Source organism: Lepisosteus oculatus, chromosome 4, assembly GCF_040954835.1.
Source record: "Lepisosteus oculatus isolate fLepOcu1 chromosome 4, fLepOcu1.hap2, whole genome shotgun sequence".
NCBI classification, from domain to species: Eukaryota; Metazoa; Chordata; class Actinopteri; order Semionotiformes; family Lepisosteidae; genus Lepisosteus; species Lepisosteus oculatus.
Genome location: NC_090699.1, coordinates 63,848,941 through 63,864,138, shown reverse-complemented (window position 1 = coordinate 63,864,138; position 15,198 = coordinate 63,848,941). Strand labels below are relative to the sequence as shown.

Here is a 15,198-nt window from a genome sequence, read left to right as displayed (position 1 = left end):
TATGGCATTCTTCTTTCACACTCATATGCAAGTTTTTAAAATTACGCTCCCTGTTAATGAAAATAATTGATGTATTGCTTTGAGCATGTTGATTAAAGCATTATAGTGGTCCTTACATGTATACATACATAAATAACTGGAGCATAACACAGGAAGGGAAACTGATGGTATTCTATTATTGCTTGTTATGAAATTTTAGATAAACATTTTTTTCTGAGTAAACTACTGTACCTTTAGTAACTACTGCAATCCTGGTTTTATAGAATACAAAAATACTAAAGAATAAAGATGAAGCTTAAACAAAAATGAATATTTAACTAGTTTATGTACTGTTGTAAAATAGTATTAACAATTGCCTACTACTTCCAGATTTAACAGACATTAGACACACATCATGTGTTGTTTGTTTTTTACCATATATTAGAGATTATTTATATAACATGCATGTAAAAAAATATTACATGGATTTTGATTCAGATCTGCTCGTCATCATTTTAGGCTGCACTGATTTTAACAGTGATACACTTTGATATAGAATAATAATATAGTAATAAAGCACACTACATACATAATCAGGTCATATTATGAAGTATAAAGGTACAGCATTTTTTCACCTTGTTAATGTTGCTTTTGTGGGTGTCAACCTGACAATAAAACAAACCTAAAACATGTGAGCCTGGTCATTATTGGTTCATGTTATGTGGTGCTTCGCAGTCAAACAAGTTGGACCAAGAGCTACTGTACAGGGCTGAAAATAAGACTTCAACACTGTTTGATCGAGTTCAGGTTTTATAAGCATAAGGCTCTTATAAAGATCGAGTCAAGACTGATGAAGCCAAAAAGCATTTATATTAATAGATTTTTTTTAAAACAAATATTTTTTAACTCCAAATGTTTCGGCAAATGTATCCTGAATAAAGTGACATGCATGAAATATTTTGCACCTGATGCTGGTTTATATAAAAGAGCCTGCAGCTTGTAAGAGCCAAAATGGGTCAAATCGTCATGCAATGGGATTGTCACAGTATTTCCATCCTTGCCGCTAGCAGCATGAATTTTGGAAATCAGACACAGACCCAGCATTTGCTCAACACCAGATCCCCTGTTAATGTAAGTCATGGAGCCACTGCAGTCCTTTATTTTCACCACAAGAAATTATCAGGATCTGTGGGCACCCACAGAATGGAAATATGTGAATAAAATTTTTGCCATTGCAAATGTGTGGCTTGGATGGCAGATAGTTAAATATATCATTTTTCTTCAACAAACTCACCTTTGGCTGTGAGGTCTACATTCCACCAGCCATACATATTGAACTCCACCAAAAATCTAAAAGAAAAACAAGCAAAAAAAGAAAACATTAAAATAACCTATTTTCAAATAATTACCAATAACTTTACAGTGGCCTTTTTAAATGTGATTTCCTCTCAAGGGGTAAAAAGGGGTCTACGAAGGAAAAGGGTGTATTTAAAGAAATATCTACAATGTGCACATTTATTGGGAAAGAGTATTACTTAGAGAGAAGTGTTTTTAATTGACCAGGACAGCGTGGTAATTACTGGGTGAGAAGTCAAAGAGAAAATCAAAATGAAAGAGACAGAAATTCTAGTGCAAATAATAAAATCTGTAACAGAAAAGTAATAAATCCATTTGGGATTCCCACTTAGAAAATAATGAGAATTTGAAATCACACTCTAGGCCACCCAGAGTGCATGTTCTTGAAATTGTACTGTAGCCACACAAGGCTCAGTCTGAATTGTGAGCTGGTAGACACCAACTACAGTAATAGATACATAAGGTTGTCATTACCTCTTTTCAATGCTGGGGACATTTTCTCGACACTAAAAACAATTATCACAAAGAATCGATTCCAAACAAAAAACACAGCAGAACAACAACAACAAAAAAAGATTACTGGACTTTTACTCACATGATAATTTCGGTCATGATCCATTTAATAACACCAAAGAAGGCAAAATAAGGCTTAAGGAGAAAAAAAATATTGTGAGCAATCACTATATACAGTATTTTCATCCTTCTTGAAGCATCAAGATGTATGTTCATTTACAGTCTCATGATTGACAAAATAGCACAAAGTATTTCAAGTCATTAAGGAAGTGGCTTCCCATATTGTCTTGTGTGGGGACCACCTCTGAGATAAGAACAGCGACACAGATCGCAGCAAATAAATCAAACACTTTCATATTAACAGGGAGATAGGAAAAGGAGCATTTTGGTATCTCCTTTTTAAGGTGGTTTTTGTGACCATCTGGAACTTAATCATAGCCTGCTGGTAAACCCCAGACCACAAAACCATGGTAAATGGGAATCTAGCAAGTACAGCTGTATCAACACGCATGATATTTGGTACTATATATAAAGAAACAGAACAAAGTAAAATCACAAAATTAAAGGAATATTTTATAATGCATCTGAGTTTTATATTTATAATCTGGTGCATATTGTATGACATTTATGAATACAGAAATAAATAAATAAGATAATGTAATATAATAAATGTGGTGAAGAGACATCTCTAAGAGGAATGCCAGGGATGAGGTTGGCAGATACTGTATATCAGTAGAACCATAAAGCTTTTTTAGATTATCGAGCTATACAAGCGACACAGTGCTAACTTGCTTTCTCAGGACACTTCCTGGCACTGTGTTTTGAGAGATCTTTCCTGAGAAATTCTTGCTTATGACAGTGAATTAGTGCACCCAATGACTAAGAAACAACAGTGGAACGCAGAAAATAGACAGCACCATGAGGCAGACAGATTTAGATGCTTCCTATAACAAAATGACTCCCCCCCGTCTTAAAAAGAAAATGGTATCACACTTTTGTAACCTTTTGCAAAAGAGCCAGTTTTGGGTATAAGCATCTGCGGCAGGCCCAGTCTCATGAACATGACCATATATCGCTGTGCTTGTGTTGGCTCTGTTTCATGCCTGGTGTTGTGTCACAAACGCGTCATTTCCACTCCCAGGATGATCATTTAATACAGAGTGGCTCTGCATAGCTTTGGAAAATGCTCATTTCGTCAAAATACTTACGTCTAATAAACTGTTTGAACTGTCGCTGCTTTCAGCGAAGATTTTACAGATGGCTTGATAGTCGTAAAGCGTAACCCTAGAAAGAAGAAGCAATAATCATACAGTATAATAAAGTACCATTCCTGAGTGTACTTAAATGCAATATAAGGGTAAAGAATGCTAGGATTTCACAAGCTAACAACTTCCTCTCCGATTTAGATGCCCACTAAAATTCCTTTCAGCCTTTATTTTGGTCTCTTTAAGTACAAATGCCTACAAAATATCCTGCAATTTTCTACTGAGATCAAAGCACTGAAATGAGTAAGAAAAGCCCACTGTGTCCCATTTATCTCATGTTCATCTCACATGCCACAAGGGAGAGATTTAACAAGAACAACCGCATAACTATTGTTTAGACAACTCAGGGGAGCCGGACTTTAAAAATGTCAAACGTGGACACGATGATGAGATTTTGTATTCATGAAATATGTCAACCCGTGAAGGTCAACCCGTGAATAGACAAACCCCCCCAAATATCCAGGACTCGGGGAAAAACAAACCCTCTAAAATATTTTATTCCAGACTTAATTTTCTGTACTTATGTATGACAGATACTGTATATTGTATTGTGGTCAAAAAGCTTCAAGGTTGACCTTTAACCTGCACCACTACAATACCCAGGCACTGTCAAAAACTGAAGAAGCCTTAATTAAGAAATTAAGAAATTCTGATTGGATTAATCTCTTAAGACTTCCAGACTGATTTTGCTGAAATTTTGTACAGAACTTACTCCTGAGAGCTTTCGGAAACACAGCTAATGTAATTAATGTGATGTATTAATGAAAATAAAATTGTATACAGCTCCATTTTGGGAATTATCCAGATTTGGTAAGGTTCTAGACTTTTTAAGTGAACAGGCGACAACAGCTGGAGTAGAAGGAACTTCTTTGGGACACAGGCAGTAGTTGTAGTCACTGGAGCTGTCGAAAGTGTTTCTGCATCAGAACTGGAGCCAGCTGTTAGATCCTGAATCTTGATTTGATATCTCTTTCAGGAACCTCTGAATGTCTGGTGAGGACAGCACACACAAACAGTGGGGCAAGAGCTCATCTCACCCTGCAGGAGGCTTGAAAACTCTTGGAAATCCTGGGGAGTGACATCACCATACTGCTAGATAACCGATTGCCTCTCTCATTAATCTGAGTCATGGCAGCAATGAGGCATTTAGCCAGGATCTGAACCTCTGTCTCTTTTTCTCAAACAACAATAAGTTCACCACAGCAAAAGGTTGGCCTCACACTACAGCAGACCTGAACATTATTGAGTCCTGAAGAAGAACGAATTAGACTGCCAAAACAATCTTATATTACCCCGTGCAACCTCTGACCCTAGTCTGGAACTGGACCTGAGCTACCAGAGCTGCTCCAGACACTGGGCCTTGCCAACTCCAGTGCCTGCTGAGAAGAGGGAGAGATTTCCCTGGCTGAACTCGGAAGGCACTGAGTGTCTCAGCACTCCTCACCTTCAACATATTCCAAAATCATCACACCATCTGCCACAATTGAGTACTCTCGCCTGGTGGACACATGCAGTGTTTGTGACAAGTATGAACTATGAGAGGTGCTGTCAGGGAGGTCTTTATATATATTTTTTTTTTTACCAGGAATTTGAATAATAAAATTACGAAGTGTAACATTCAGGTCAGAATCACATCAAGTGAACACTGTGTGAAAACTGCACCTTTTAGAAGTTTATCCTGTTCAGGAATTTGCAATCTGTAGTGTGTTATTAATAGCATGCTGGACACAAAAAGAACAAATCAGTCCTATTTGCTGCCTGGGGAAAAGCCTGGCTTCTTCTCATTCACAGCACTAGTGAGACATAATACTTATCTTGATTCAATTAAATACAATCCAGTAAAATTTACAGCATTAACAGTTCATTTTATCTCAGTAAAATAAAAATGTGGCAAACATTTGGCAGCAATAATTCCTATTCTTAATTATAGCTCAAGTAATACACTCAAAACTTGGTTCCCCACAAACACTTCAGCACAAGTGGCATCATTTTCACACCACAACATATGAAGTTGGAATTCAATTTCCTTCGGCTACGTCACAGTGATCGTACTGTATAGTATTATGTGAGACACGCAGCAGCATTTTCTGAAGTTTCCTAAGAATATAAATTCTGCAGTATTTCTTTCAACATACAGCAATATATTTAAGGAACAGATACATTTACTGGATTTTTATGGTCCACTAACTTGACAATTGAATTTCAGGGAAAACCAGACACTTTTTTAGAATATGCTTTTACAACGTACAGTGATTTAAAATGAGAAATCAAATGTTATGATCCTTCAGGCTTTCTCTATGCAAATGGCTACCAGTGACAGTTATCAAAGAACTTGCAAATCAAAGGAAATTCGGAATAAACAGCATCTCACTTCTGAAGAGATTTAGAACAAATACCAATAAGCAATATTCTAATTACAGTTATAGAAGACCAAAATCAGACATAGTGCATAACCTCGCATTCTTAAATAATGATAAAATAGTAAAAATTGAATATTTGTATGTATTTTTATTTCCATGGATATATCTAGAAGACAACAAAGCATAGAAGTAAATTAAACCCTTTTCTATGTCAAATACAAGCCACAGTAACTGCAGATACTGGATTTCATTAGTTATTAAACTTCTTCAAAACAAATGGGACAAACTCTACATGAGGAACAATGCAACCACATATGTAATGTGCCTCCTACATTCCTCCATTAATCATTTCTAAAAGTTTGTCAGGCTTCACTGCTTACATACTTAGATGTAGAAATGTTGTAGATCCAGATGTCTTTTCTCAATCTCCCTTCTTTATTGTATTAAGACCTCATATTCAAAACAAGATTTTAACTAATCCTTGAACTCACATTTGTTCTTAGAAGACCAAGGATGCCTCAGAATTCTCCTATGTGATTTGCTTGCTTAATGTTGTCAGTGTCTGTGAGCAGTACTGTAGGTGACATACTGTAACTACACCTCTTGATGTGAGACCTTAATACTTCAAACTATTTCTGCTTATGTCTCATTTTTTCTATAAGGCGGGTATAATACTTGAGAAAGGACTTTATCCAAATGCTTTTTGGAGAGCGCGTTCTGTAATTACAGGCACATATTCATTTTTACCTTTTAAATGAGCCCATTATTAACAATTTGTTCATCACGGCTCCTTCCACTTCACCAAAGAAGGTCCCCGTCTTGGAAGGCGCATGGTTTTGAAGAAAAGTGAGGAAAAAACACTTTAAAGATGAATAAGAAATCAGAAGTGACAAGGATTGGACAAAAGCATCTTTGGTAGCCGTTGACCAGCCCAACCAAAATCCCAAAAGTGAAAGTAGCAGGAAGATGGTAATAATCATGGCAATAATCCAAGCAACTTGAAAAGGAGTCAAGCGACTCTTACACAGTTGGCTAGAGAAGATCATGAAACGGGATTTTGGAAGAGTGGTGTCAAACTCCATTCCTGGTAGGCTCGGTGTCTTCAGGTCTTTGTTCCAACCTGAGTCCTCAATTAATAAACCTAATTATTTTCTTGACATACTGTACAGTAGAAAAGATTTCTCCTAAGGTCTTTTACAGATGATGTTTCTAAAAAGTCCTCCAGTAAAAAAAAACTAAACACTATTAACTACTGTATAAAACACCTTTGAGTCCTGATTTAAGTATTAAGAATTCTACTGTTCATTAAGTAATTAAGCCAATTATGTAACCAAGAACTGAAGTGGAACAGAGGGTAGAAGAGACCGACACCAGGCCCTACAGGACCTGAGTTTTATACCCCTAGTGTAACACAACAAAATCCTTTCTATGGTCTGATGTACTGCGTAAGCTAGTTTTCATGGTAACCTTCAATCATCTACCGTAATAATACGTAATAATACGTGAATGCCTATTAATTAAGGGTTCTACAAACATAATGAGTGGCTTTACTGCATAGATATAGATTCAAGTTGACTGCTCTGGGATATAAATAATCTTGCTTCAGGTGATGTCAGAATCCATAATCTGCCTAGTAGATAGCCTGATGGTTTTGACAACACATTACAGGGAGCTCCACTCATACCTTCAAATACTGTATCTTGACATATACAATTCTCTTGCAGGGCCAGGAGTTTTATATTGACAATTACAATGAATCTTATTAGAATTCTGAATGCATGGTAAAACTAATTGAAGATGACAATAAATTTACCAAACTGTATATAACATTGCAAAAAAAAACCTTAGCTGTTTCAAAAGACTTTCACTTACTTGAAAAAATAGATCTATCCAGTCATTTATTTATTTATTGATGGTGTTGCAAACTAGAAAGTAATGTAAAGACATGGAGTCATACTGGACCTCTAGATCTCCTCTGCTTTAAACACAGAACCACTTACAGTATGTCATATTAAACTGCTGGATATAGGGAGTTCAAATATTCTGGGATTTAACTTGAATGAGAATAAAAACATAAATGTCAGAATGTCTTACCTGGGAGTAATCTTCTGAAACCAAAATAAAACCATTGTTGTCAATGAGGTAACAGTTGATATTCTGTTTGAAAAAGAAAATAAAACCAAATGAAACAGCATCTAATCACTGACACAAGAAAAAAGGGAAAAATAATAGTTTTCAAATAAATGCACTTACTTCATTGTCACAGCTTATTGAACACTTCCCATCAAGGGCAGCACACTGAATAACAGTCAAAGAATAATAAAAACAATTAACACAACACTTGCAGCTGATCTAGTCTCTCAATGACTGAATACAAAATTCTTATATTTTTTAGTCACTTTACCAGAAGCGATGATGTACTGTACAATGTGAAGAGGTTGTCAGTAGTGGCTCAGTTGACATGCTGAAGAGCCTGGGGCTTTTATGAACAGAATGGTGGTAAGTCATTCAAGTGGCACTCTGTGAAAGTCTTGAGGATGTCCGCAAGGGACCCTCTAGCTCCCTAAAATGAACTACTGGTGGGTCCTGCAGGTGTAGCTTGGAGATAGTGCCACGCAGAAGACGATGACTCAGGAAAAACGATCCCCCTCTGCTGCACAGAGCTGGGATGGCTCGCCCGTTCTCCGAGACAGGAAGACCGCACGTGGCCTGTTTGAACTGGAGGAGGGAGCAGGGGCTTCATTCCAGGGTGCTGTCACGATCGCTACTCCTCCTCTTAAGGGCGCTCCAGCCCTTCCTCGTTCTCTCCCATTACCCACACCTGTTCCCTATTTCAGTTCCTCCTTAAAAGCCAGACGCAGACGTCACTCGAGGCTCCTCATAGAATTCCGTTTCGTGAGAGCCCGGGTCCTGCTGCATCTGGCTCCCTCATGGTTTTAACCTTCTGTTCCTGATCCCCCCCCCCTTTAGCTTCTGTCTTGGATTACCTGTTAGGATTTTCTCTTGGATCGTTCGCCCCGGACTCACTCCCCCTGGACACCTGCACCCCTTGGACACGCCCCCTGTCTCCATACCCTCCCCTGCATGACTTTTTCCCCAGTGTTACCTCACAATTCTGGACCGTGTCGTCTGCATAGGGCCCGGAAGGGACTGTTCACAACAGGTGCCATGAGAGAGAGGCCCCCAAGCGACCCGAAGATCAGGCCTGACCCTTCATTGAACTAGCGCACTGCCACTGCCAGTGATGGCAATGCGTCTTTGAGTGTGTGGAGGGTGCAGGATCGTCTGGCCCTTCGGAAGAGAGGCCATTCCCCTGTAAGTCACTGTGCACGGGCTTGTGTGCTGTGACAGCCTGCCGCGAGCTGGCTGGGAAGCTAAGTAAATGAAAAAGCTGCCATGTTCTAAAAACCCATTGCTGTATCAGACCCAAATTCTTTCCTGCGATATAATACAATAAGCACTTCAGCCTACCTGTCGGCTAGCAGTCCAGAACTTTCTTTGGAAGAATTCCAGCTTCATCTGGATACCTACAGCTGTTTAAGAGTGTTCACAATTAAAAATGAGAAATGTCGCAGTGAAACTGTGGCAGAGCAGTTAAACTCCAAAAAACATTTTACAATGTGTTGTTGAAGTGTTTTAACAATGACATTCCAAAGACTGCAAAGCATTTCTTAAAAAAAATGTTTGAAAGTTTTTTTTTTCTCTCCAACAAAGTGATTTACATACAGTACAGGTGTGAATTTCATCCCCCGCTGAAGTACAGCACTCAACTGGTTGACACATGGCACTCAATATGAGCTAGGCAGCAGATCAGATGGAGTGTATTGGTTAATCACTGCTTGTATTGAAAGGGGAACTTATTTAGGTTAGATCATTCAAGCCCATTCAAATGCTCAGCCAAGATACCATTTATTCACACCCATATTCTTATGAACAGTGAAATATTATCTTTAAGTGCCAAAAAGAGCTCAGTTTAATATCTCATCTGAAGCACAGCACCAGGTCCCCTTTTATTATACTGGAGCATTGATTTGGAAATTGCTACAAATTGGTACAGTATTGCAGCTGCTGTGTGATTATTGATAGAAATACAAATAGCAACATATCAAACAGAAAATAGGCATTGGTGTCGCAGACTAGAGGGCAAAGTGACTTTTAGAAAGTTTCCTGAAAAATGTTTAGGACATGAAGACCATGACAAACTCTGTATTCTGTCCCTGCCCTTTGACACTGGCTTCTACTCAAGCAAATAGAAGCTAACAGAGCAACTCGAACATGAAAGAGCTGTCTAACACTCTGTAAAGGAAAGAATGGTGTGCTCTCCTGACTTTTGGATAAATTCACTACATTACAAAACGAGTAATGTCTTTTTAACGCAAATTCATTCATGGTAAACAAAACAAAAACTGCTGGAGGCTCACTGCAGATTCTGCCAACAAACACACCACATGGACGAACATGTCCCTTAGGGTATACTAAAGCACTGCAGTCTCTGTGTCACAGACAGAGATGTATTCTGTGTATAAGCACATCCACCACTTATTAAAGAAAATAAAGTCTTCGTGCTATGTCATCTGTATAGCTTGCATCAGTATGGGCTCTGCAGTTTACACCTTCAGATACTACACAGCATTAACCCCCTGTCAGACTGGAAAGCCAAAGGCCAGTCTTTTTGGCTGGGACAGTTACCTAGTGAGCCCTTAGCCTGGTCTCACCATGCTGTGAACCTCAAATGTTTATAGTTGCTAGATATCAATTCTCATCCAAAAATGCTATTGCAAGTGATATTTAATAAGAAAAAGTCAAAATGGAGGATTCAAAAGAACATATGGTCTTTGTATTGCACGGTTTAAATATCTGAGTGTAACAGATGCCGTTTATTTTCTTTTTTAACAGTAGGCCTGGAAAGTATTTTGAAATCTGGGAGCTGAAAATTCTCCTGAAAGGCCACAAGAGTTTGCAGGAGCAGCACTGCACAGGTTTTATTTCTTAAAATGCATAGCACTTTCAAAAATGCAAAAGTAAGGGACATTCTTTTTCATTGGTTCTACAAATATTTTGATCTTTTGAGAAAAATCCATAAACAACGAGAGAGATGTTGGAAGACCATAATATCTATTAAGTTCACTAGAATCACTTTTAATCTTTTGATTAGTTATCTTGTGATCTCAATAAAATTCAAAAGATCAAGACATGGAGAAGAAGCTTGCAATAATATTTTTGTCTATGACCTATTCTGTTCTAGACTTATACTTAAATAGGGAAGCTTGTCTCTTTTTTTGCTGTTTTCAATTATGCTTGGTAAAATATATCATATTCCTTTACCCTTTGAGATTTGTGCAATGTGCACAGAATGTATGTTTTCTTTCTGCCTTGTTTTTGCAGCGTTTGTTATTGTTATCAAATATGAAAAGCTGTGATCTGTCTTAACTTAATCCACCAGAGAAACAGATATCTTGCGTGTTGTAAAACTGTGACTTTTGCTTTTTCTTTCTCAATAAAAGCAAACATCCTGCAAGACTTTTTTTTTTATAAGTGTAAAGGTTACTGCTAAATACCTATAGGCAGTTTTGCAAGTGATTTTTCACACTTGTGGTTCACATATATGGTATAAAGATATAAAGAAATAACATTTTTGTTATTTATTAAACAAATTCAAAATCTTTGAGTTTCTACCAATTCCAAATTAGGACATTTAGATACATTCTTTAGGCCTACAGTATTAATATTATTCTTTAGTATAAAATAGTTCTACACCTGGTTTATGTCATTAAATACTTTGTGACAGATTACGATAATTTACTTCAGAAATGTAATTACACTCAACAGTATGTGTTTAACATTCTTTCAAAGGAATGAGAATAAGATGGACGTGATTCATCGTTGCATGCAACAATTCCATTTTCAAGTATCTGCATTTGATAAAAACAATGAAGGATACATCTGAACTGGCAGAAAAAGCAGTATTAGTTTAGCTTTTTACACCAGAATACAGATGTACGAGAAGCACTGTAGCTTTAACAGTGAGCTCTGACATTATCATCAAAGGTCAGAGACAATGATCTAGGCCATGGTTTAGAAATCTGGCAGTGGTCTAATGCGGATTGAGCACATAACAAAATGAAATAATCCCCCTGCATTAATATAAAATGGACAGACCATCTATTTTTGAGCTCACAAAGAACAATAATAAAAACAGGGATGTGAAATATTTTCGACAGAAATGTTTCCCTTATATAATCAATCTCTGCCTTCGTTTTCCCTCCACCAAATTAGTCAACTGTGGCCTTGACATTCCAATAATTGTCCAATTATTATCATAATATTATGAGCACATCAATAGCAAATCATGCAAAAAAGCTAATTAGTTTATCTCCTCTGGATTTTAGATGGGCTCTGTACGGAGTACTAAAAAATGCATTGACCTCATAATATTTGTTACTGAGGCAAAGCTGAGTCATTCAATTGTCCATGTCTAAGAATATGAAACAATATTAATTCTGAGAAGAGATGACAAATTCTGCTATCCCAGTACTTGTGGAGTTTTAATATTTCTCATACTTGAATAATAAACACTCATTAGAGCAATGGAATGGGATGAGTAAAATTTATTTTCTGGAACTTGTTAATGAGGTATATAGTAGAACTTTCCCCTTTTCCTATTTTTTTTTTCAAAGTATTTTTGGAAGTACCTTGCACCCCTTCTCTGTTCAAAAACTGCACTGTAGGCTTTGCAGATGAAAAAAGATCTATGAAGTGAAGTTGTTGTATTTTTATTACAGTTCCGGTCAATTAATTCAATGGTGAAAGTACGTTGACAGATATTTATCTCTGGCATTCACTTTGTCCACACGATTTCTACTTTTAGCAAAGCCACAAGGCAGCACAGGTGCAGATTAAGTGGAGCAGCCAGTCAATAAACAACCCAAAGACCTTTAGCAACAGTATTTTAGAGTCTATCAGAGGCATAAAAAAACAACACATGCAACCTTAAGCTATAAATCAACACCATTCATAATCATGAAAGAGAATGTTGTATACTAATGAGTTTAGATGTTCAATTTAAATGAAAGAAAAGGTTAGCAGTTATTAAACAGTAAGTTATCACAAATCTTCTGAAATCATAAGCACTGCATTGCTCTTAAAAGGATACTGAATCCACATCCTACAAATCTATTACTGTTTGTATTAGCAGGGAAACGAATTAGAGCAGGACAACCCAGATTTACAGATTAAGTCTTTGTTCAACCATGTGCAATTACAAAAATGAAAGAGTATTACATCCGTGCAGGTTTGAGCTGCGTGAATGGGTAAATCAAAGTGCGTAATATCTCATATGATAAAGACAGAAATTAAAGAAGATCTTGAATGTCTAGAATATAAGCATATAGGAATGTTACCATGGAGAGGAAACTATTCGACTCATACTTGTTTGGTTCCTAGTAGCTTATTACTTCAAAGATCTCCTCCAGATGTTTCTTGAAGGTTTCCAGAGAACTGGCTTCAACAGCACGACTTGGCAGGTAGCTCCAGGCACCCACCAACAACCCTTTATAAAAAAAAAGTGTCTCCTGTTCCCAGTCGTAATTACTGCTCCTCGTAATTTCCATTTGTGCCCTTGTGATGTTGTCTCACTGCTGAGCATGAGGTAATCCACTGGTTTAACTACTGTAAATCAATACATTTCAGGATTTTGAATACTGGAATCAGATTCTCTCATACAATAATCTCTCTGCTCAAAACTGGAGAGACTCAGTAGCTTCAACATAATCAGCGAATGACGATCCTTTTATCTTTTTTCATGGCAGCATAAATCACCACAATTGTGATTATCACTATATCTTTTACATCAGATGATAAACTTCGTCACAAATTTGTTGTCAGTGGTTGTTAATAATTACTAGCATACTGAACATAAGAGCAGACACAATACCAATGGAAATGTTAACACTGCTGGCACACCGCACTGCTTGTTTTCGGTCTAAAAATCGCCGCTCTTGGGCAAGTTTTGGGAATCACAGGCAAAAGCATTTTGGCGCGCAGTGACCTGAAATTCCATCTGCTGCCTTTTACACAGCCAAAGAACTGCTTTCCATCCTGACGATATCAGTTCCAAAACAAAAGTGCAAAACATACTGCGCGAGCTTGCAGGGGATTTCACAATGCTTGGGAAAAGATAGCAAACAAGTGCAGAACTCAAGGAAAGCTCACAGAAGGACAGAAAGACAAAAGCAGCCAAGAGCAACATGACAGACCAACCAATGGAAGCAAGAATGTCCCGTCAACTTTGCATCATGCACTAAAATAAGTTAAAACCTGTATCATTGGGTTTCTTTCACATTTAGCAGGATTGCTGCCTTTAGGACAGGAAAAATAAATATTTTTACTTTGACAAATTATGTTGATATAATTCATGCCTCTATACCAAGAGCTGTCATATTGCTGTGGGCTGTTACAATTCCCTGGTATCTAGTCATGCAATAAGGGAGCATATGGTAGCAGAGTAGAGACTGTTTCCTGAGACTGGCGAGAAATATTTTCTCACCATCTTCTGAACTTGGTGCTGTGTGAAACACTCACAGCACTGTAGATTCAGCTGCAAAGGGAAAGAAAGTACTATATTTCTATGGCCCAGAACACCCACGCTAAGAAATACTCAGAATAATCAAATTCATATTGTCAAAGCATCTTTTTTTAAATATATGACTTCATTTATATTGTTATGTAACATATTTCTGTACATGCATGACTGAATGCCCATATTGTGGAATATTGCATCTCTGACACAAAAACTTGGATGACTCAAAATTTCCTTCATCTTAACTGTGACAAACCTGAAGTCATGCTTTTTGGCACCCCCCATCAACTTTGTAAAGCCAATCCTGTAACCCTGTCTGTGGATGGTAATGAATTTGAGCTTCGGTCTCAATTGAAAAATCTTGGGGTGATATTTGATTCAGGCTTAACATTCGACCCACATGTGCAGCATATTGTTTAAACATCTTTCTTTTACCTTAGCAACATCGCTGGACTAGGCCTTATTGTATCACTAACTGTGGCTGAAAAGCTAATCAACACATTTATCTTCTGAATTGATAACTGTAATGTTCTACTCGCTGGGGTACCTTAATCCACATTGAACAAACTCCAGTATGTTCAAAATTCGGCAGCCGGAATCCTCACCAGGTCTAGTGCAAGTGATCACATTACTCCTGTCCCGGAGTCCTTGCACTGGCTTCCTGTCAAGTTTCGTGTGGACTTTAAAACCCTCATGCTCAACTACTGTATAAGGCTCTGCATGGCTTGGCACCTCAGTACCTGTATGATCCTTTATCACCCTACTCCCCAACTCGCAACCTTCGCTCCTCTAATTCTGGTCTACTAACTGTCCCCCGAGCCTGTCTAGACTGTATGGGTGACAGGGCCTTCTCCCGTTATGCCCCGAAGCTCTGGAATTCTCTCCCCAAGGCCATCAGAGACTCAGCTTCTCTAAACTCCTTCAAAGAGAAGGCAGACTCCAAACCTTCTTCTTTACTTAACTGGTTCAATTCTTTACCCATCTGCTCCTACTGTATTTAGTACCACCATCTACTGTCTCCTCTGCGTATTCTCATCATGTTTATCTTGTGTATTTTTTATTGTTTATTGTGTATTTTCTATTGTTTATTTTAAACTGTTGTTGACATTCTGTTAAAGCGCTTTGAGAAGCCAACTTTAATGGCGCT

At 37.7% G+C, this 15,198-nt stretch overlaps 1 protein-coding gene across 2 annotated transcripts in view; it reads right to left on the bottom strand.

Annotated features, from left to right (window-relative positions):
• cacna2d3a (calcium channel, voltage-dependent, alpha 2/delta subunit 3a) overlaps positions 1-15,198 on the bottom strand; it is a 180,020-nt gene that overhangs the window by 13,981 nt on the left and 150,841 nt on the right. For both annotated transcript variants that reach the window (XM_006631128.3, XM_015348334.2), the window contains 7 exons: positions 8,945-9,006; positions 7,727-7,771; positions 7,568-7,630; positions 6,221-6,291; positions 3,057-3,132; positions 1,931-1,983; positions 1,274-1,329 (listed from right to left, as the gene is read on the bottom strand). In XM_006631128.3, the coding sequence (XP_006631191.1) occupies positions 1,274-1,329; positions 1,931-1,983; positions 3,057-3,132; positions 6,221-6,291; positions 7,568-7,630; positions 7,727-7,771; positions 8,945-9,006 (426 nt within the window). The remainder of the gene's footprint in view (positions 1-1,273; positions 1,330-1,930; positions 1,984-3,056; positions 3,133-6,220; positions 6,292-7,567; positions 7,631-7,726; positions 7,772-8,944; positions 9,007-15,198) is intronic.